This window comes from Ambystoma mexicanum, chromosome 5q, assembly GCF_040938575.1.
Source record: "Ambystoma mexicanum isolate Mex_15411 chromosome 5q, UKY_AmexF1_1, whole genome shotgun sequence".
Classification (NCBI taxonomy): Eukaryota; Metazoa; Chordata; class Amphibia; order Caudata; family Ambystomatidae; genus Ambystoma; species Ambystoma mexicanum.
In genome coordinates this window covers 93566935-93590927 of record NC_090933.1, presented here as the reverse complement: position 1 = coordinate 93590927, position 23993 = coordinate 93566935, and the positions used below count along the sequence as shown (strand labels likewise).

Sequence of the window (23993 nt, the reverse complement as noted above, 5' to 3'; positions counted from 1 at the left end):
ACCAGTGGTCCAGGGACACTTTTGAAGGCTCGGGACGGCTGGATCCTCGAGTACGCATCGAGACTCGTTGGTCCCACTAGTACAGGGGCTGAAGTACTGCTCAGGATCTTCGGCGATCAGGTAGTCTGTCAGGCCTTCACGAGCCAGATGCAGGAAGGGATGTGAAGCCCATACAAGGGTCATCTTTGGATCTTCAGTCGGCTGTTCCTCTACGAGGGATTCTTGGCTCCAACTCTGATCTGAAGAAATGGCTGCAGGAATAGGCTTACCCAAAATCCAGACTGTAAGCAAGTCCAAGCGAAACGCTGGTAAGGATGTGCACCATTCAACCAGCCAGTAGTTGTCCAAACAGGGACAACTCCTGGTTTCACTCATGCCTCACACCTGAACTCTCTGGCACCATGGATGTGGAATGGGACTAGACAGTCCCACCCACTTTGTGTGACACACACACGCGCGCTCAGGCACACACAGGCACAGGTGCGCAGACACACACACGCAGACACACACACACACGCAGACACACACACACACGCAGACACACACACACGCAGACACACACGCAGACACACACACGCAGACACACACGCAGACACACACACGCAGACACACACACGCAGACACACACACGCAGACACACACACGCAGACACACACACACGCAGACACACACACACGCAGACACACACACACGCAGACACACACACGCAGACAGACACACACACGCAGACAGACACACACACGCAGACAGACACACACACGCAGACAGACACACACACGCAGACAGACACACACACGCAGACAGACACACACACGCAGACAGACACACACACGCAGACAGACACACACACGCAGACAGACACACACACGCAGACAGACACACACACGCAGACAGACACACACACGCAGACAGACACACACACGCAGACAGACACACACACGCAGACAGACACACACACGCAGACAGACACACGCAGGCAGACACACACGCAGGCAGACACACACGCAGGCAGACACACACGCAGGCAGACACACACGCAGGCAGACACACACGCAGGCAGACACACACGCAGGCAGACACACACGCAGGCAGACACACACACACGCAGGCAGACACACACGCAGACACACACACACGCAGACACACACACACACGCAGACACACACACACACACGCAGACACACACACACACGCAGACACACACACACGCAGACACACACGCACACACGCAGACACACACACACACGCAGACACACGCACGCAGACACACGCACGCAGACACACGCACGCAGACACACACACGCAGACACACACACGCAGACACACACACACGCAGACACACACACGCAGACACACACACGCAGACACACACACACGCAGACACACACACACGCAGACACACACACACGCAGACACACACACACGCAGACACACACACACGCAGACACACACACACGCAGACACACACACACACGCAGACACACACACACACGCAGACACACACACACGCAGACACACACACACGCAGACACACACACACGCAGACACACACACACGCAGACACACACACACGCAGACACACACACACGCAGACACACACACACACGCAGACACACACACACACGCAGACACACACACACGCAGACACACACACACACACGCAGACACACACACACACACACGCAGACACACACACACACACACACACACACACACACGCAGACACACACACACACATATACACACGCAGACACACACACGCAGACACACACATATACACACGCAGACACACACACATATACACACGCAGACACACACACATATACACACGCAGACACACACACACGCAGACACACACACGCAGACACACACACACGCAGACACACACACACGCAGACACACACACACGCAGACACACACACACGCAGACACACACACACGCAGACACACACACACGCAGACACACACACACGCAGACACACACACACGCAGACACACACACGCAGACACACACACGCACGCAGACACACACACGCACGCAGACACACACACGCACGCAGACACACACACACACACGCAGACACACACACACACGCAGACACACACACGCACGCAGACACACACACGCACGCAGACACACACACGCACGCAGACACACACACGCACGCAGACACACACACGCACGCAGACACACGCACGCACACACACACACACACACACACACACGCAGACACACACACACACGCAGACACACACACACGCAGACACACACACATATACACACGCAGACACAAATGCATGCAGACACACAGACACCCTCCCTCCCCCCCATTTCCTGGGCAAGTGCATGACCTTTATAAGGGGTTTCATGACCTGGAAAGGCATGAAGAAGACCAAACTACAAGCAAAAGTCTCGCGGCACGGCCATTCTAGGGCACTAGCCACAATTAGTAGCCATAAGCAGTGAACCTGAATGCGTACACTAAAAATAATGCAAACTTTGTCAAAATGTGTCTGCAGCCAACAGCTTGCCTTTAGGCGCATATAAAAGTAACCAAAAATCCCAAGTGTAAAAAGCTAGGCTGATACGAAAGCATTCCCATTGCACTGCATTGTAAGATACTTTGTGCAATGTTATAACATCACCCAAAGGAAACATATTTTCCCAGTACTCATAGCCTGAAGGACTGATCAGTTTCCCCATAACAAATTGGCAAAAGGGAAATGAAGCTGAAGGCTTTACATCCCTTCAAAAAGTCAGGACAGAACAAAAACAGAGCAAAACGATTGAAGGTCCATTGGAACTATGGAGGTAAAGTTGCAAAATTATAAATATCTCCTGACAAGTTGCAATATTCAAGACCTGCCAGCCACCATGTAAAAATGAAGGAGTTTGACAATGTAAAATGTCCGCGTTTTTCAACATTAACAATGATGTGGGATTACATGCAATGATGGAATCTGTTGTTGCAAGTAATAAGGCTGGTTAGATGTTGACTGGATTGCACAGATCACACATTTCATCAGTTAAAAAAGAAATGAATCTATTTCTTTGCATTAAACTTTCATAATCACTCTGCGTTGATGACGTAATGACATGAAGAAGTTAGTGTTTTGAAAGGGTCAGATCGTGCAATATGGGAAAAGTTTGAAATGGGAAACTGGGTTTTGAGGAAAACTAATATTCCAGTCAGAACTCTTGGAGCCAATGAAGTGCTTGAACATCAAAGCAGAGCTTTGAATGTTCCTTGCTGTATAGTAGGCATAACACAACACCCTAGGGCACTTGCATGATACTTTTCAACATTGCCAGTACTTGACCATACATTGGAATAGATATTGTGTACAGCAGGGATACCAGAGAGGCTGTTCATGAAACAGATTGCTTATTGAACTTGGACCTGTTTGAAATCCATTTTCATATGATGGACCTGAAATTGTCGACATTGCAACCAAGACAGTTTTTAGTGACAGTATAACAAAAGATGTTGGTATTAGATTGTATGAGTTCAAAACACAGAGATTGCTCTCTGAAACTAGTACCCAAAGTTATGGGATCTGTGATACGTCAGACATAGGAGATGGACATAAAGACATGCTTCAACGACTTCAGGTTTATTAAAGCAAAGAAATGCCTATCCTATCCATGACTCTAGTGATGGTGGTTCTCTATTCTAAAAAATAAAAATGATGCTAGTCAGGATGTCTTTTAAAAATGACATCCGTCCTCCGTCCAAAACCTATTCTGTCCTGTTGCCAGCACTTCCACTAACAGTAAAGGAACATAAAGTGGCCCATGGAAGTATTCTTCTTCCCTCTTGGCTTGATCCCCACATACTTGTAGTTTGTCTTTTCCCCTTCTTGATGCAGGCCTCAGCCTTTATTTATAGTTAAAAAGACAAAGGAAATGATCTGTGTTTATTACAACATTGTGTAGAAGGGGACTCTCGAGTCTTGATCCCGCCTCAGCAGGATTCTGCTAAGTTCATAAAGATTGGTCTCCGATTGCAAAATGTGTTTGGTTAATTCAGTCTCTTGTGTGTTCAACATCAGGATCTCTCTTGCTTCTTCCTCCAGGATAGCCCCCTCTTTCTTGTGTCTCTGTTAGCCTAATATGGGCTATACAGCCTAACTTGTCATAGATGTAGTACACTGTGCTCGCACCCTCCAGGCGTCCTGGCTCTCTGTCCCTCGTGGACTATTTGGTCTTGTTGGCTGTGTGCAGTTTATTATTATGCTCTTGCCCCATCCAGCTGCCCGGTTTCCTCAGCCCCTCGTGAGCTAGTTGGCCTCATAGTCCATGCATTTGGTGCAATGTTCTCACCCCCATCCAGGGGTTCTGTAGCTTTTGGCCTCATTGGCTGCGTTTTCTGCAAGGTTCTCACCCCTTCCAGGGGTCCTCTGTCTCCCGACCTCTGGTGGGTTGTTTGGCCTGATTGGCTGTGCCTTCTCGCACCCTTGTGGAGTACATTGGGGTCTCGCTGCCCTCCTCCCTATTCTCCGTACCAGCCGCGTAACCGAGTGTTGACTATTGTTGGTCTGGAGAGGAAATGCCTCGGATAGCGCGATCACTAAGATGTACTTATTCCACAATTTTGATGTTTGTGCATTGCTATTCTGGAAAAGGGTGCTTCAATAATGGGAAGTGGTTGTAATGGGGCCAGGGGAACTGGAGTGGCTGAGGTTTTCTGGCAGATTTAGCATGTTGCAACATGGTTCTTAACATCTGCCAATACTCCAGGCCGGTAGAACCAGGGTATCGCCTTGCTTTGGGTCTTCCCTATCCCCTGATGGACGGCCATGAGATGGGAGTAGGCCAGCTCAAGCACTACCATTCGATGACTGCGACAAACCACCAGTTGTATCTTGAAGCCCATCCTTTGCCACGTCTCCTCGATAAGTAATCCCTTTTTCTGGAAGAAAAAAGGACCCGTTTGGACACAAACCTATTCCTCCGAGGTTACCTGCCCAAAAGCGGCCAATATCTGAGGGTCATTCCTTTGTGTGTTGAGTTGAAGGAGGGTTGTGTCTCTAGTGGCTGTGGATCCGCGTCTTCAAGGTCATTGGCTCTCTTGCAGTGAATCTTCATCTTGGCTTGCAGAATGTTGGGGTGTTCCATCCAGCCCTACTGATAAGGGGTGTATCAGCCACTTTTACTCCCTAAAAATAAGCAAATACTCCCAAAAAGTAAAATTGGGCAGTAAAAATGCTGCCAAAAAGAAAATAGGAAAAAGAAAGCAAACAACTTCATGGATATGTTTGGACCAGCAGTGCATCGAGTAGCACAGGAGGAAACTGCTATTATTACTGCCTGATTGGAAGAAGTAAACCTATATCCTTTCATGTGCAGGTCTATCTAGGTGCAATTAAATAATTAGAAAACACATTTCTGTTTTCCAGTTAACATATTTTACTCGATTATAAAATACTCATGTTGGGCAATGGACTTACATTGTTACTCCCCAAAAAATCATTTTAATCCCAACTTTAAATAATAGGGAGTGACTACTCCCACTTCAAAATATTATCTGGAGCACTGCTTGCGTCTCTGGCAGTTTGGTCTCCAACTTATGGGGGACCTCTGGTTGTTGGGCACTCTGCACTGTTCCACGGGCTCCAGGAATCCTCTGCTCACCATGCATCTGACATAGTCTTACCACCAGAATTGACCTACCCAGCGTAACAGCACAGGCTTCCACTGTACCTGTGGTGGCTTGAGCTCAATCCTCCCCCATAGGTACGATCATGCATCCTTTTAGGTTCTCCTGAGAAACGAGAAGAAACAGGATTGGTTCTACGTCTTGTTACAAGGGTGGTCCTTTCACAAAGAATCACGTTGACTCTTAAAGAACGTCCAGGGTTGTTTGTTGAAATAAAAGCGGTCAGAATGGCTGTTAATCTCAAAGTTCTTTGGGGGTATTGGGATTTTAGTGGAACTGGTGCTAGAGCTAGCCCTCTCTCTCACTGCTGTGCCCCGGTCTTGGTTCCAATCTGTCTACCCCAGATGTCCCTATTGGGGTGTTAATAGGACTTGGATCAGTAAGCCCTATCGGTCTTTTTCTCTTACTCACTTCAGGTGTTTTCCCAAAGTCGCCGGATGTGACTCCCTGGGGAACTTCTGACTCTTCCTTGCCTATTCCTTTTTAGTATTCTCAGGGAGTAATGAGCGGTGTCTTCATTCCCCCTGTGTCCTACTTGCTCTGTGCATACATTCTCGTACCTGTTCCCTTTTTAATTTTCTTTCTCTCACTTCCTTACTGACACTCCAGTCTCACTCCGCCTTTCCACATCTATCCTTCGATCTTACTTCCCTCCCTACTCCTTACTGTTCCTCGCATTTCAAGCTCTATATTACTCCATGCCAATAGCTACTCCCCTACTCCCACTCACTGTCACTCTTCCACACTCTAGCCGCCCAGGGATATTGTGCACTGCTCACCCCTCTACTACTGACTACAAGTCTACTACTTATTTCCTTCACCCGCTACTCCTGCTGCCTCACTCCGAACTACTACTACCACCTCTAACACCATTGCTATTCCACTCTCACTCTACCACTTTTACTCATGCTCTCCTCTTTCTCACACACACTCCACAGACCTTCTCCTTAGCAATAACCGCAGCACTCCAAACACTTTGTCTTCTCTAGTCTCTTGGACGTCCTCTGCCATCTCATGTCCTCGCCCAACTAACCCACCCTTACAGATTCACACACACCTCCTTCTATCCCCACCCCTTCCCATGATTGGATACTCACCCTGTCCAATACCTTACCTGGCTCTCGAGGCCTGCCCCCTTTACGCTGCATTTCTCCAAGACCATCTATTCTCTTCAAGCTCCTCTAGCGGTCTTCCCCCCCTCTCACAGTAAATCCATGGTGATTTAGTGGGGCCCTGATTTATAGGGCCTCTCACCTTTAGGAACAATCCCAGGTGGGTTAGTGGGCCAATTTCATGTTCCTTTTGCAGCGACTGGTGTTATTCTGTTCGCCGTTCCCCATTCTGCAAGGTAGCTGGGTTGCGTCTCTTGCCAGCCGGTGTTGTGGGAGTTGCTGTACCCCCGGGTTCATGGCAACCCTTCTCAACGTGTTGTGCCGCTCACAACCCCCTAGGTTTTCAGATTGATGTCTGTTTCCTGCGTGTGTCATCCGGCTGCTGCTGGGGTCTTACCCTGCTGCAGCGAAATTGATGCAGGTAAGGAGGGCTGGGCAGGGGTCCTGCTGACACTGGCACCCTGTTTGGCTTGGGTTGGACTCACCTCGCGCCCCCCCTGACGGGGCCTGTTCACCGGCTCTGTCCGTCTTGTGATTATTTGAGTGGGATCAGCCGAATGTGTCCATGTTTAGCAAACAACCTACCTTGTACAAACATGTTTGTGTGAAGGAAATTAACTATTAACACTGTGTCGAACTTGGCAGACTCTGATGGTGAACGTGGTTTTAGCAAAGACCATGTTGATCACATTCAGTGACCTATTGAATGATGCCATTTAATTGCTATTGATAAGTTAGTCATTGTTTGCTCTCCTATGTACATGCCGTTTCCATTTGGTTGTGTGATGCAAACCTCCAAGTAAACACCCCATTTCAGATGTAACCTTAAGGGCTACCTGCCTCCTTCTCCACCTCTTGCCATCTTGTGTTTTTCCATTAGTTAGTAGGTGGTGTGATGAATCAGAGATGATTCACCCAGGAAACCTTAGCTGGAACCCCTCTCATGTGGCCATGGAAAGGCAGACACTTTCGGATCCTTATCCTGGGGGCGGTGTTAGCCGGAGGGATCACGTGGTGTGTGGGGAAATAGGTCAGGTGGAATGGGAGACCCCTCCCCCCCTTAGGTAACTTTTCCCAAAACCCCAATCTCCTAATAGCTTACTGTAAAATAGAAGCTGTTTAAAGAAATAACTTTTGTGATTGGGACTTCAAATTGGTACCCGGACCAGTATGGCACCTGTGAGTTCACTGTTGAGTTGTGTCCCCAGAGTGCGACCTGGTTACTCGTTGCCTGAGCCCAGACTCATTATTGAATACTGACCTGATATAAACCAGATTACTGACTCGAACATATACCAAGTTGATATAAACAAAAGCAGTTGGCAGACAAAGTCCTAAGATTCCATCCGAAGGTGATCATTGCTATATAAGTGGGTGATAAGGACAGCCAACCACCTAAAGGGGCAATATATAAAGAAGGGAACTCAAACGATCATTGCCAAAGCCAAAAAGGATACACACTAAGGCAATTGAAAAACACAGGGTGTTGCCTTGTTGAAGTGCTTTTCTTTGTATGTATGAGCTGAAAGAATGTTGATGTGCTGCTGTGGAATGTTTGGTTATGTATGTCGTGTCAGGTTTCCACTGTGGGTCAGTTGAAGGAAGTTAGCTTGGGTGATGGGACCCAGGGGTTCGCTCTGTAACAGCTTGAAGCAACTTACAATAAAGCTTATATGAAGGAACCTACTGAAGTGTCCAAGAGACAGCTTTATTACACTGGTGACAAGGATTTCTTATGAGAAAAGAAAAAGAACCCATAGCAAAGAAAACGAGCAGTCTGCAGAGGGGGGAGCAGCAGAGAAGAAAAGGGACCACTGCCCCCCAAGAGAAGTAAGTCCCATCGCCCAGGGCAGTAAGAAGAGGAAAATAAGCCCCAGCACAGCACCCAGGGCAGAAAGGAAGGAGAAGCCCCACGTTTAACCCAGGGAAAAAGGGAAGGGTAAGCAGAAGCCTGAGTGCAGTATTCTGGGTAGAAGTGAAGCATAGCCCCAGGTAGTACACAAGGGGTAGAGAAGGGAAGTTGAAGCCCAGCAAGGTTCCAGGCTGAAGGGAAGAAGAAGAAAGCTTGGGAAGGACTGCGGAGATGAGGTCACAAAGCCTGTTCAAGGGCACTGAAGAATGGCCCAATATACGGAAGGGAAGCGTAGCGTGGATTGAGTCCCCGGTGTTCCAGGGCAAAACAACAATTAACTGACATGTGAAGAACCAGTGAGTTTAGTGCAGTGTTGGCCTGACCGTGACTGGTGCCATGAAGTAAAAGTTGCTGCCAGATGGGGCAATGTAAGCAAGGAGAAATGTCAGTGGAGAGAGGACAACCTTGCCGTATAGTGAGAGGGCTGACATGGTGGGCCGTTGGCCAGCGGAAATATGTGGCTGTCCCCAGACAGCATCAGTGTGGTGACGTCACGGGCTGTGCTGGGGGACTTGGCAAACGAGTGGAATCTGACGCACTGCTATGAGGTGGGAGTCAGCGTTCTGTGGGAGAAATTCCAAGTAGCCGTTACAATGGATCCTCGGGAGTGTTAGAGTAAAGAACCTGCAACGTTGGAGGACGTGATGTCATCGGAGATATTGTACGGAAACTCTTTGTTTCGGAGTCACTGTTTCTCGTGAAGCATGGTGTGATCGAGGAAGTGAGTCAATGCGCAGCAGTGTCGGAGGCAGAAGTGTGTTGGCGACAAGCAAGACCATGCGCACTATGAGGCACTGTCGGAAGCATTTCGGAAGCCGCAATGTTTTCATCTGGCTGGGCATATTTAACTGTGAAGCAGCGAGAAGTAGTGAGAATCTCACTACCAGTTCCAGTATCGGGACCGGTGTCTTTGTCTTGTTTCTCGCGGTATGGAGGTGCTGTGAGATGAGTGCTTCGTGGCACAAAAGGGAAATGCATGCAGTTACTGTTCCGCCAGTATCCTTTAAGCGACATATACAAAGACAAGCACTTCACAACACATCTCCTTTCCTTGTGTGTGCACACTTACACACACACTTACACACACACACACACACACACACACACACACTTACTTCACATAAGCTTTATTATGAGTTGCTTCAAGCTGTTACAGAGCGTACCACTGGTTCCCATCACCCAGTCTAACTTCTTCCAACTGACCCCAGGGTGGAACCTTGACACGATATCCATACCCAAACATTCCACTAACTCACATCAACAGTCTCTCAACTCATACATACAAAGACAAGCACTTCACAACACATCTTCTTTCCTTACAACACCACCACACACACACAGCATGTCACAACACATCACCGTTCCTACACACACACATCCACAAGAGGATGAACTGGGGAAGAAAACTAACTGCATCTGTTTAAGGAGAGATGCAACTCTAATAAACATTTTTAGGGGAGCTCTTCCTCAAACATATCCTTATCCATGCTCGTAGGGCGTCCCCCCAACACTTCATTTGCTACCTACTATTTAACACTCTGCAAACTTCTCAGGGCTCTCATCCCTAACGGATACATTCTGCACACTCACTTTCCTAACTGGATGGGTAATTGTAATAAAGCGGTCTCTTGGACACTTCAGTAGGTTCCTTTTATATAAGCTTTATTGTAAATTGCTTCAAGCTGTTACAGAGCGAACCACTGGGTCCCATCACCCAGGCTAACTTCTTCCAAATGACCCAGAGTGGATCCCTGACTCAACATACATAACTAAACATTCCATAGCAGCACATCAACATTCTCTCAGCTCATACATACAAAGACAAGCACATCACAACACATATCCCTCTACACACACACACACACACACACACACACACACACACACACACACACACACACACACACACACACACACACACACACACACACACACACACACACACACACACACACACACACACACACACACACACACACACACACACACACACACACACACACACACACACACACACACACACACACACACACACACACACACACACACACACACACACACACACACACACACACACACACACACACACACACACACACACACACACACACACACACACACACACACACACACACACACACACACACACACACACACACACACACACACACACACACACACACACACACACACACACACACTTCCACAAGAGGGTGCCAAAAACATCCTGACACAGACGTTTGCTTTGGAGTTAAGGAAGTTACAAACAATTTATTGTTGATAAGAAGTTGTTTGAAGACCTTGAGTGCAAGTGGAAAGGGGAAAGTGTTATTAAACTATTGTGAACTAGCCTTGGAACCCAAGTTGGAACTTTGTGTTTGCGTGTTGAATTAGAAAAAGAACTGAAGTGGAACTTTTGGTTATGATACAGGATTTCCTTATCCTTTTTTGAACATTTAAAGAAGGACCCGCTTGTATCTGGGGAAGGGGAATTCCCCCAGGTTTTCGGAAGAAGCATCTATTGTGTTGTGACCTATATTGATTTGTTTGCTATTATTAAACTGCCATATAATTCCTTATTGACTTGGTGTGTATATAAGTATTAGTGACAGAAACCATTTGTTAGTGTTTTCCTTTAGTTTGTTTTAGGCAGGGAATTCCTTGTCATGGTAGGGTTAGTGAGGCGTTTATCCAACCTTTTTATTTAATAAAATGGCATTTGTTCAAAAACTCATCAAGTTGTCGCCGCACATTTCTGACCGCCCGCACTGTCCTGCCTATTCCATACAATAATGCCAATGTCTGCATGTTAACACTTGCCGGTGCCAAGGCCGCCGTCGCAAAGTCAGCACTTTTTTTAGTGCTAGCATTCCTAATGGCTCAGGCTGCCTAACAGTCTGTGATTATCCTTGCTAAAGAAAAAAATCAAATTGGAAAATGTTTTCTTTCGCACAGTACTTTCTGGTGACAAAGACCAGCCCCACCTTTTCTCAACTAAATTTGCAGTATAAATACACGTGCTCACCTACTATCTCGAAGTGTAATTTTGTGGTTGTTTTGCCCTGGTCCTTAGTTTCAACAAACCTGATTGCTCTGAGTTCTGTGACAAGGCCACGTTAAGAGGGGATGGGAATCCCTCACAGCTGGGGGTGGGAGACCTACCAGGGAGAAATCCAGAGTCTGTCCTAACCATCAGGACGGTGGTGGCAGTTGAAAGGGCCTCAATTCCTGCCCCCCTCTTGTGCCAGTATGTTTTTGTGCAGTACAATATTGTCTCACATCATGCCTACTCGGCAAGATGCCCGCCAGAGTCTTTCTTTGTTCAGAGACAACGTGCCATACCCGGTTATCAGCGAGAGCCAAATGAGCAACAGCAGTCCATTAAAGCCATACGCGAACAAAGCCTCCAGACTGGATCAACATCTAGTGGGAGAGAGAGCAGCGCAGGAGCCACAGGACTCGCATGACCCTGGAACGAACTGCAGGCTGCTACACAACACCAGCGGGTGCACAGCTAACAGGGACCAAACTTAGATGACCCTGGACATGAAAAGCAGTTAGACACCCTAAGCAGAGCCTTATTTACCTGGTGCAATGCCATCAACAGGCCCCCTAACATGAACTGGGACTTGGTGAACCATGAGACTCCATTGAGAGATAATGGCAGATCCGCACAGAGAAAAGGGTTGGGGTCTAGCCCGCAATTTAGCAACTTCACTGTCCCGGGATTGGGAAGAAGGGGCCAGATTGTCCAGGGTCAGTGGGCCATTGGAAGCAGTATGGGGCGTGGGGGGACAGTACAAATGGGGAAGTAGGAAGGGGCAGGTTATTTGTGTCGAGTCAGTGGAGGAGGAGGAGGCGGCAACAGACCAAAAGACCAGTGGTGAGAGAAGCCGAGTGTGGAGATGATTTCTGGAGCAGGTGAAGTATTGACTAGCGAGTTCAAGGGTATTCCTGTGAATGTGCATGACGGTGTGGTTGGGGTGAGGTAGTGTAAATGTGAATGTGAAGTGTTTGGGACTGAGAGAAAGGAGGGGGGTCTGATTAGCAGTTGGGGAAGAGGGGGTAGTAGAGTGGAGGAGGGAGTAGTAGAGTGGAGGAGGGAGTAGTAGAGTGGAGGAGGGAGTAGTAGAGTGGAGGACGGAGAAGTAGTGTTATGGAGATGGTAGTAACCTCAAAGGGTGCAAGCGAGGCCTATAAGGAGCGAGAGACACCGAAGGGAAAATGGAAAGAGGGAAGAAAGAAAGGGGTCGGGTGGAGTTGGGGAAGGAGAGTATTGAGAGTTATGGAGTGGGGAAGGAAAATGTGGTCATGATAGAAAGGAGATAGTTGGGTAGAATGGCTGTTAGGCACAAACTCATACCCCCTTAAGCACACACTTACGATAGAGTTGGCACACATTTAAGAAGTCCGAGGGACTTTAGATGGAGATGGCGGGCTGCCTTTAGCTCTTTGCTTCTAGTTCAAGCAAGATCTTGGACAGTTGGGGTAAATAATCAGGATCTATTAACCCGCGTCTTGGGATGCCTAGGTTATGGAGGATGCACTTTACAAGATGAGAGAGAGAGAGTGAGGCAGTCGACCAAAGTACCCTTTAGAAATCTAAATAAAAACCCTTGAATTGCCTCAGAGTATTGGAGCATGCTTTACTATAGAGTGGGAGTGGAGAGTATTAGCACAGTGTAATGGAGGGAAGTAGTTAGCGATAAGAAAGTAGCAGTAGGCTGAGCAACATCTGAGGGACATAGAGAGGATGAGAAAGGGAGGCAGAAGAGAGTGGGTGGGTGGAAGAGTGACGTGAGTGGAGGGAAAGGAAGGAAGGAAGGAAGGAAAGAACATCAGGTCAGGGAACATGAGAGCGTGATAGGTAAAGACCAAGAGACTTGGGTAATTGGATGGCACCACTTTTTGATAACTTTCTTATTGTGGGACTGAGGTTAGGATCCACCTAGGAAAATCCTGCTGGGAGTAAGACATAAGGTGGATGCCTTTTAGGCCCTCACCAGTAACCAGCCATACTTTTTAGATAGTAAGCGTTCCCAATCTCTAGATAACACCTTGGGATTTAGAGATGTCTGGGCTGGAGTGAAAGGAGACCAGGTGAGACAAGCGAGATGGACAGCCATTCGCGAGACCATATTAAAACCTTCAATGCAAATGAGTGTAGGTGTGTTGTGGAGGGCATCTGTGACACAAGTATTGATTCATGTATACATGATGTGCCTGTTTACATATACATTTGATGTGTTCTTGTATTTGATGAATTATGATGTCCTATATAGTTGAAACTGTTACTTGATAGTTTGAGCTCCAACTCTCATTTCAAAGTGGATGTAACTGCTTGGTGTTGGTGAAGCGTATACTTAATTCCTCATTGGCAATTTCAAACATACTGAACCACCCAGTAAATGGACCCCCTCCTTCATGCATGGGTTGGGAGTGCAATAGGCCAGGTGTTCGCTACAGTGGCAGCTGGTTTTTCAACTCTGGTAATTTTGTCCATCACTGTGACTTTCATAACACATTGAAAACATGCTCATGCACTTTTATCAGTACAGGTTAGCAATGTTTTCATCTTTTCTGTGGTAATTTTTTATAACACAGCCCATTTGCTTGCCTTTTTCTGTTTCTAATGATGTAGCATATGTACCTGTCATTTTCTTTGCAGATGATAAACCGTTCAACGACTGAGCTACCACTCACAGTTTCATATGATAAAATCTCTCTTGGAAAGCTTCGCTTTTGGATCCATATGCAAGATTCTGTGTACTCACTCCAGCAATTTGGTAAGAACTATTGATGAAACATTTGAAAAAAATTAAAACGTGCTGTTCCTGCGCTTGGTATGCAACGTGGCTTCACATTTCTCTGTCCTCCTGCTCTTCCACCTTTTTCAGCTGCAAAACATTTAAGGGTCAGGTTCTCCTGTGAGCTGACTGATTGATACATTTCTGCAAGAATCGATAGTACAATACTTGTTGGTTGAATGAAAAAAGTCTTCCTTCATTCCATTTAAAACCAAACAATAGTTCTATGAGTTGCTATTTGTACAAAGGTAATCCAATCACACTTGCAGAATTCAGAATGATCTATTTAAATTATACCTGTCAATCTAAGCTGCCAAGCCTACACACGCTTCATGCTAACCACCTGTGTAAAGCCATAAATGTATTTGTCAAGACAATTGGAATAGTTCAAATACAGTTTAACAAGTTGAAGTGTTTGTACATAGATGTATACAAATACTGATTCATAGTTCATGTATCTGTCCTCAATATAAAAGCAAGCATGGGTAAAGCAAACAGAAAACTTTGTTTTTAAGTCATTCTCTTGGGCTATGCATTGAAACAAATACACAAGCAGTCTCCAGAATATCAATCTGGAGAAAAATGTCTTTAGCCTCATTTTTCAGTAATGAGCATACATCCCTGACTCAATGTCGCTTTTATGAAACCCCTCCCCCAGGAGCAAAAGAGAACAGAAGAAACGGAAACATTTATTAGAGGTAAGAGAGATACAAGTTAGAAATGGAAGAATGCAAAAGAGAGGGGCGGGGTGAGGGACACTAAGACAAGGTTCAAATGGTCCCCACTGAGTCTGCAGCTGAAGCATCTTATTAGTCATGACGGAAAAAAAATCCTAACCCCTCTGGATCTCCTTCCAATTACAGACAAATGATGCTTGACAAGTACAGACAAAATACCAGTTACCAAATACCAAATACCAGTACCCGGCTGAGGCATTCTAGCCCTGTGAGCTGTTGGCAATAAGTGCAGCCTTCAACCCTGAGAGATATTTCCTGTAATCAGCTCACATATCCTTTGGTCTTGAGGTTCCCAGCAGCGTGGCAATATATAGTTCTTCATTAGCATTTGCCCAGGTGATGTTGCTTGACCAGTTTGCTATAAGGGGTGAATGTGTTTTCTTCCAGTTTCTTAATATACATAATTTCGCTAGCAATAGCCCCACCTTCATTCTCATGAGGAGATGCCCTTCTACTAGCATTGTTTAGGTTCTGTCTCGGTGTTCAAATCTGTTATCTCTGTTAGTTTAGCACACACCTCAGACCAGAAGCTGTACAGATTAGGAAAACTGAATCTATAATTAGTGAGTTGGCAGCAGGAGTTCAGACAGTGAGGATGGAGAGGACGCTGGTGAAACCTGTGCTTTACTGTGTGTGCTGTGTTTTGTTAAACTCAATGCCTGTGGCCTTACAAAATCTGGCTTTCCACATAAGGAGTAGCCCGGCACGTAGCATCAGTGTGTGAGTTGGCAGCAGGAGTTGAGACTGAGTTTAGGCGAGTCGCAGACAAGTCCCTGTCTCCTGGTCCGTCTTGGTTGGGAAAACCATGTCGCCGGGTGGTCCTTGCATGCGTCAGCAACTTTGGCTCCAGGACTTGTCATTGTCAAGCCCAATGCAAACCACTGAGGTGAGTGATCCCCCTGCCCCTATAGAAGATCTAACTACCTTGATGAATGATACAGATAGCACAATGTTGAAGTGTGTTAACTTTAATCAAGGGCTTGTACGGTTGTCTGATCAGAAGAGAGTACCTTGTGGGTGGAGCGCGAGCGGAGGGAGGGCTCCCTGGCTGTCACCTATCATTAATCTACTAATGCTAATCTAAGTGGCAACCCTGCAACACCCTTGCGTGGTTCTCAGCGGCAGATGTGGAGGATATTGCAGGGTGGCCGCTTTTTGTAGAGTCTGACGCCTATATTCCCCAAGTCACCGCCTAGGCGATAGAAGTTGACACAGAGCTTGCCTTGTACTAGAGTGTTGGGGAGGACGCCCTCCGAGCATGGATAAGGATATGTTTGAGGAAGAGCTCCCCTGACCCACTGAATCAGTGGGCTTACTTGGGCTGCATATTTGCTGCACCGCAAGTGTTGGGTGACTTGCGGCCAACAATAGAGGCTTTAGAGGGGCAACACTCCCTACTGGCGGCTAGCCTATCCTGCAATATCGCACGTCAAAAGAAAGCGAAGCACGCCAGAGCTAGCGGCTCTGATAACGGGTAAAGTCCAAGTATAAATCCTGTTCAAGAGAACTTACAGCTGAAAAATGACAAACGCGAGGTCCCTGCCCAAGATCCAATAGCAGGATTGCATCCAACATGGAGAACTTGACCAAGGCATCAAAAGGCTTTGTTTCTCGGGTGGGTCCACACTCGCGTAAATCATCTTGCTCTGAAAGTTCCCCTTTAAGGATGTAGAGAACCTTGAAACCTCCTCAGGATTCCTCTTCTGTGTCCGCTGACGAGTCTGGAAGTGAGTTGGTCTTTCAAGGAGATGGACTCATCAGCGGCAGTCTTGCAACTACAAAACAACATAATGGCAGCTTTAACCATCTCCATTGCCCCATTCTCTAAGTTGTACAAATCGGTTTATGATACGCTTAATGACCAGGCAACCCTTTTAGCGATGATGCACTCCAAGATGATATTTCTGTAAATCTTTGTTGTTAATGTTCAAAGCAGACTGGATAAAGGGGTGAAAACATAGTCTCAATGGCAAAATAGACTCTGCGATTTAGCGAGGCGAGAAGATCTGGATAAAAATACCTGGATGGCTGCTCTCTTGGAGGACTGTAAATGGATGAGATCTCAATACAAGAATGCAAATACGCCCAATAGGGGGCTGTATGAAAAATCGGAGCTAGCACCACAAACCCAGCCGAAACGATCTAACATTGTATGGCCTTTGAGAGAGGTGCCATCAAAGCAGCATGGACCTACTCCTATAATAGATCAGGAATCGACCAGCCTACCGGTGCCAGAAATGGCAGATAAAGACCATATGAAGGTGGCAGGTGGAAAGCAGCGTGAGGTGATCCACCCTCAAGATGGATGCGCGATATGTCCACAATCAAATGTGATCCCCGGTAAAGACTGTGCCTCTTTCAAAGCAGAAGGCCAAAAACCGCTCTATCAAAGCCTTTTCAATTTTTGAAAAACAGGTGACCTAATTCATCTAATCTGAAGCCTAACTCATCTTCACAACAAAAAAATCTAAAAACCTTCAAGTAGCGCATAAATCCAAAGGCGCCAGGGCTTTTCTGAGGAACCGAAGGACACTTCGCCCAATGTCCCCGCTCTGCCATGGGCAGAGGGAGGAGCGAAGCGGACAGACTGTTCATTCTAGTGATGGGCCTGAAGATGCCTTAGCTGCCTCGCAATTGGAACATTCTCATGATTACCAGGAGGCATCCATATCGGAGGATCTATGCCTTAGTGCCCTGCTAGAAGAAATTAACTTCCATGAAGGGACAAGGTGTGGGAAGAATCGGGGAGTTTGGAGCCCCGGTTTAGGCTCACAGTGAAATCATACCTCCAGTTAAGGCTCGGAGGACCCCCCCCCCCCCCCCAGGCAACATAGGGGAAGGGGAGGGCAGGAGAGGGAGTGTATGCACAGAGTTTTCAGACACTTGAAGTGAAAAGGCTGGCCTTGACTCAGAAAATTTGGCTAAAAACTAGCAATAAACCGAAGCTTTATGGTCCAAGCCTAAAAGAGCCAATTAACACGTTAAGCTTGCAGCAAACAAGTTTAACTTTGGAGAACATGATTATATTGGAGAGACTGCTACCCATGGACGATAATTTGAACTGAAGAAATGTCTTGAAGCTGCTGCACCACATTCTGAAATGAATATACTTCAATTCGGAGGACATTCATGTGGTGCAGTTTTTGAAAACAGACAGGGTAATTTTACATTTGAACTGTGCCCTGATGAAGACTAACAGGTTTGGACCTGCTGCCCTTGGGGTTTGAGTTGAGTGATCATAGAGGGGAGGCCTTCAGGGGTTGCAGTTGAAAACTCCCTGGGCCTTAGCGGGTCAGCAATTGTAAATGTTCCGTTTGGTGCCCTGGGAGTGGATTTCTGCACCAGAGATGGGTTGACTAATATCTTATTAGTGAACATCTATTGGCATAGGGGCATTGAACAGGTAGACCTATTTTTAGATAAGGTATGCCATGCTATTGATGAGTGGGCTGGGAGCCATCTCAATGGGAAAATTATTGTCATGGGGGATCTGAATGCAGACTGTGATCTACATGTGGAGGATTTAGATGAGACATCGAATGGACACCCAGGAAAGAGATATTTAGGCCAAAAGTGGCAGGCTGGCTTGGGAGGTACGGGGTCTACAACCTCTAGTGGGAAGGAAGATCGAAGATCGACCACCACTCTGTTGGGGAATGGTACACGTGGCATAGAGGCAATAGTTCCTCCCTTATTGATTACATCTATGTTGACCCGTTCCTGATGAACCTCTGCCGGTCATTTAACATAGACAGAAATGCCTGGAATGATCACTCCATTTTAACTGCAGTGTTTGACTGGACGTTTTTCCCTAGAGGATTCCGGCCACTGCTCCAGGTGACTGCCAATGTGGCAGGAAATGCAGTTGGATGGACTGATCGGAACATCTGCCAATTGAACTCGAACATCAAACTGGCACTCAATCGATCCACTTATGAGTGGAAGCTTAACAACTTCAATGTGTACTGGTTCCAGTTACTTGTCGGCTCATTGGTTTCTGGGTTGGTAGCAGGTAGGGGAAACAGGGGGATAGGACTTGCTAGGCATACCCATTACTACAATCCTGAACTAGCAGAAGCAAAACATTATTTGAGGAGGGATGTGAAACTAATCCAGCGCACCAATTCTGATAAGGCGATTAGGAAAGCTAAGCAGTCTTATAAAAACTACTGCAAATCAATCAAAACCCATATCCTGCAACGAGATGCTGAAATGATGTTGGGGATCCCGATTAACTCTGAGGTCAGTGGCTTTTGGCACTTGGTAAATGGGCAAGATCCCAACTACGCAATCTCTCAACTGAATTCGATCTCTGAACAGGAATGGGTAGAGTTTTATGAGGAAAGGTTTGGGCCCCCTAAGATTGATACTGCAATGGCTGCTGATTTAATAGGAGGGGCAATTTGGTATCCTCATTTAGACATTGCTGTCATCCAACACCTCATTAATAAATGTAAGAGATCTCGGGCCCCTGGGCCTAATGGCCTCACTAGTAACACCTTCAAGGACAATCAAAATATTTGGGCTAACCTTATGTATCTGGAGTTTAGGGACATTCTCGCCACAGGCATAACCCCTACCTCTTGGAACATGGTCCACGTGGTACCCATCTTCAAATGTGGTAGCAGGATTGATCCAGCTAATTAGCGTCCAATCTCGCTTATTGACGCAGATTGTAAGATCTTTTCGGCGTACCTGCTCTCACACCTTGAAGAATGGGCCAGTATCTTTCACCCGTTAGACCAATTTCAGACTGGTTTTAGGAAGGGCCATTCCACCAATATCAACGGCCTGGCTCTCAAATGCGTGCAGGAAGAGGCCTGGATGACAACTGGGGGGTACTTATATGGCCTTGATCGATCTAACTACCGCATTTGACTGCGTTGACCGGGGTAGACTTTGGGGCAAAATGGGGCATGCCTGGTGGGCTCCTAAGACTTATTAGTGGGGTCTATGATAATTGCGGTATCCAAGTGCGCCTCAGACAAAAGGGGACCTCTCAAAGAGAATTCAATCTTACAGGGGGTTGAGACAAGGTTGTACCTTGGCCCCCTGGCTCTTCAACCAATACCTCTCAGATGTCGCACTCTCGCTTATGAGGGAAGGGCTTGTTGCACCAAAGTTAGGCAAGTAAAAAATGGTACGGCTTGCCTATGCAGATGACCACCTGATTTTTGATCTATTTTACCAAGGTGGGGTTACAAAGGTCTCTTAATAAATTTGAGAATATGCCAAAGATAACGAGTTAGTCATCAACGCTATTAAAATCAAGATCCTTCCCTTCAGAAAAGCGAGAGTGAAGACCAACGGGCCTGCTGGCAAAGTCAGGGGTATTCCCCTGCAGGTCTCAGTCTGTTCGATACCTGGGCTTTAATTTCTCGGCTTATCTAGGCTCTACGGTAGTTACTGAGCCTCTGCTACAAAACGCAAAACTGTTGGAAGCACAGATTGTTAGGATTGATAGTAAGTTTGGAAAATGTTCTCTCAAACCTGCAGTGATGTTTTTTGAGGGTAAAATGTCCCCAAACTGATCTATGGCCTAGAACTAAAGTCCGATAAAGTATGTAACACTCTTAACAGAATTGAGGGACGTATCTGGAGGAGAATACTGGGGCTTCCGAATGAGGTACCCATATCGGCTATACGCTTTGAATCGGGGATTGTTTCCTTGTGGGCACGGGTACAATGGGCTTGTCTTTCCCTCTATTTAGAAAATCAAGGCTCCAATCCCGAATATTCTGTACCATCTAATGGGAAGAAACTTGAATTTCTCTCGGGCACTCATCTCTATTAGGGACAGATCAGAACAGGTCCTTGATGAGATTAGCGTGACTTTGGAGTCCTTGATTGAGAATCCTATGAAGGCCAAACAAGCCTTATTTGACTTTGATTGGACCAAGGCTATCAAGGACTTTCATTCTTAACCCTCCTTGAGTCATCTGAAGCATGAACACAGATGTAGAGGCTCTTTAAGGAAGATTCTGCTCCAATTCCCAAACAGATTCTATAGAGGCACTCTACTCGGGGCACGGCGGAACATCCTCCCCACCAGGGAAATTCAAGTAAGGAGGTAATTAATTCAGGTGGAAGCAGCGTACTGTAGGTTTTGTTCTAAAACTGGAGACCTTAAGGCACTTAGTTCTTGAGTGTGTGCCACTGGAGAGCCTAAGAGCGAAATTCTCGCGCCCTTGAACGTGAAATGTGTAATTTATAATGAAGAGTGGGTATGGAAGCGCTGTCTCAACATTCATAATATTCATGGGGGATTGGCCCTTTCGGGCTTCATTAAAAGTCTGAATCTGTATTTATTTATTTTTTGGGATTTGTATAACGCAAATCTGCCCGGGGGCATCGTGGCGCTGAAAGCAGTCTTACTTGTTACATCGCATACATGGTATAAGGATAGAGACAATACAGAACATATTTACATATAGTTGTGCTTATTTACATCCAGTTGTGACATACAATAGGACAGATAGGGTGGAGTAGAGGGGGTTAGTTGAACAACGTGGTTTTGAGTAGTCTGCAGAAAGCATGGTATGATTTTTCGTTTCTTAGTGCAGTGAGGAGTGCGTTCCAGTTTTTGGGTGCTAGGTGTTGAAAGCTGGACCCTCTATCTTTACTACTTTTGAATGTGGGTACATGGGTCTGTCTGGTCAGGTGTGACCTAGAGTGTCTGGTAGATGTATTAAGAGTGATTCTTTCAGAAAGGTAGGGCGGTGCGTTGGCGCAAAGGCATCTGTGGGTGATGGCCATGGATGTGCATAATATAGGTTATTTTATTGGTAGCCAGTGAGCTTCTTTTCTGGCTTGGGAGATGTGCTCCCTTTTTGGGCTGCTCAGGGCTGCTCTCAGAGCATTGTTTTGTATGACTAGCATTTTTTTTTTAGGTTTTTTGCAGACGTGCCCAAGAAGAGGGCATTGCAGTAGTCCAATTTGGTGCCTACTGTGGCTCTGGCTATGGCCAGGCATTTTTTGGTGGATAGGAAGGGTTTAACAGCATTAATTATCTTAGCGGTAAGCGCAGCAGAGGAGGCTATCGCATTGACCTGCCGTGTCATGGAGAGAGTGGAGTCAAGGTATACTCCTAGCGTTTGTACTGCAGTGGAGACTGTGATGGTGGAGTTATCGATGTTAAAATATTTGTAATGCGGTGGGAGTTTTAGTGTTTCTTTGGTGCCAACTAGTAGGATCTCTGTTTTGTCCCCATTTAAGCAGAGGCCGTTGGCTGCCATACAGGTTTGGATAGCTGTATAGATCTTGGTTAATGCTGCGGCATCTTGTTCATAGACCCCGGTGAGACGGAGTAGGACTTGCGTATCGTCAGCATAATTGGTATAAGCTATGTGACGATGGTCCAAGTCATTGAACAGTGGGAGGGTGAAGATGTTGTATAGGGTGGGGGCAGTGCAAGACCTTTGTGGGATGCCACAGTGGATAGTGGTGGGGGTGGCGCTCGCTGAGTCAGAAAAGACTTTCATAAGTCGACCCTCGAGGAAAGATTTGACCCAAGAGATGGCTTCGGGCGAGAAGTGAGCTTCATTTTTGAGTTCCGTGCCTAGAATGTCACGGTTGACCAGGTCAAAGGCCGCAGATAGGTCCAGCAGAGCAGGAGTGCTGGTTTCCCTTTGTCCATGATGTAATTGAGTTGGATTTTGAGATCTAGTAAGGCCGATTCGGTCCCATGTCCTGGGCGGAAACCCGATTGCCTTTTGCCTAAAATGCAATGTTCTTCCAGGTATTGCTTGATTTGTGTGTAGGCCACTTTATCGAGGATCTTGAGCAGGAAGGGAACGGTCATGATAGGTCTATAGTTGTTGGCGTTTTCAGGATCTAGGGTGGGTTTTTTGAGAAGAGGGCGCACCCAAGCTTCTTTTAGGCTGGTTGGGACTGACTTGGTGTTGAAGGATGCATTGATGAAGGTTTTAAGAAACAGTGCTAGTGTTGCTACTCAGTCTTTGACTAGTTTAGCGGGGCAGGCGTTGCCTTTACAATTGGAAAGTTTGATTCTGTTAACAATATCAACTACCTCTGTTTCAGAGACTTCTCTAAATTTGAATGGTGTAATGTGATTTGTCTTTTTGTTCTCAGTCACTGTTTCAGTGTGAGATACTGATGAGATGTGCTGAGTGAGATTTTTGTGGTGGACTAGGATTTTTTCTTGAAGGAGTTGAATTTTATTTAGGAGGGCGGACTGTATGGTGTTACCCCAGGCTTGGTCCTTGACAATCTCTTGAGACTTAGTGGCCGGTGTCGATAGTTGCTTGAAGATTTGCGAAGAGCTCTTTGGATTCTGAGGTGGCGTTAGAGATTCTTTCATTGCAGGATACGGATTTCGCTGATATGATGGCTTTTTTGTATTGGGTGGCCAGTGATTTGTATGAAGATAGTGAGGAGGCGCTGGGAGAGCTTTGCCATATGTTTAGGGCTTTGCGTTTTTTGGTTCATAGTTCCTTTAGTTCTGCTGAGAACCAGGTATTGGAGTGTTTGGTATTTTTAGATTTTTTTTCTTTTGGACAGGGGCGATGATGTCTATAGCTGAGCTAATGGTGGATTTGTAGTTATCCGGCAGTGCGGCTGGGTCTGAGGTGGCACGGGGGTTGGTGGTGAGGGTGTCTCTGTAACGCTCACCTGATTCCCACGGAGGCGCGGGTCTTGGCAGGAAGGTGTCTGTAACACGAAACGTGATGTGCAGGATTCGGTTGGCTTCTGGGGTCGACCCTCTCCGCACTGTGTGTCGAACTCGAAGGGTGAGGTTTCTGCAG

General features: G+C 46.6%; 1 protein-coding gene across 1 annotated transcript in view; it reads left to right on the top strand.

The window, feature by feature from the left end:
- CLPTM1L (CLPTM1 like) overlaps positions 1-23993 on the top strand; it is a 938124-nt gene that overhangs the window by 240730 nt on the left and 673401 nt on the right. The window contains exon 6 of the mRNA XM_069620583.1: positions 14353-14470. Coding sequence (XP_069476684.1) covers positions 14353-14470 — 118 coding nt within the window. The remainder of the gene's footprint in view (positions 1-14352; positions 14471-23993) is intronic.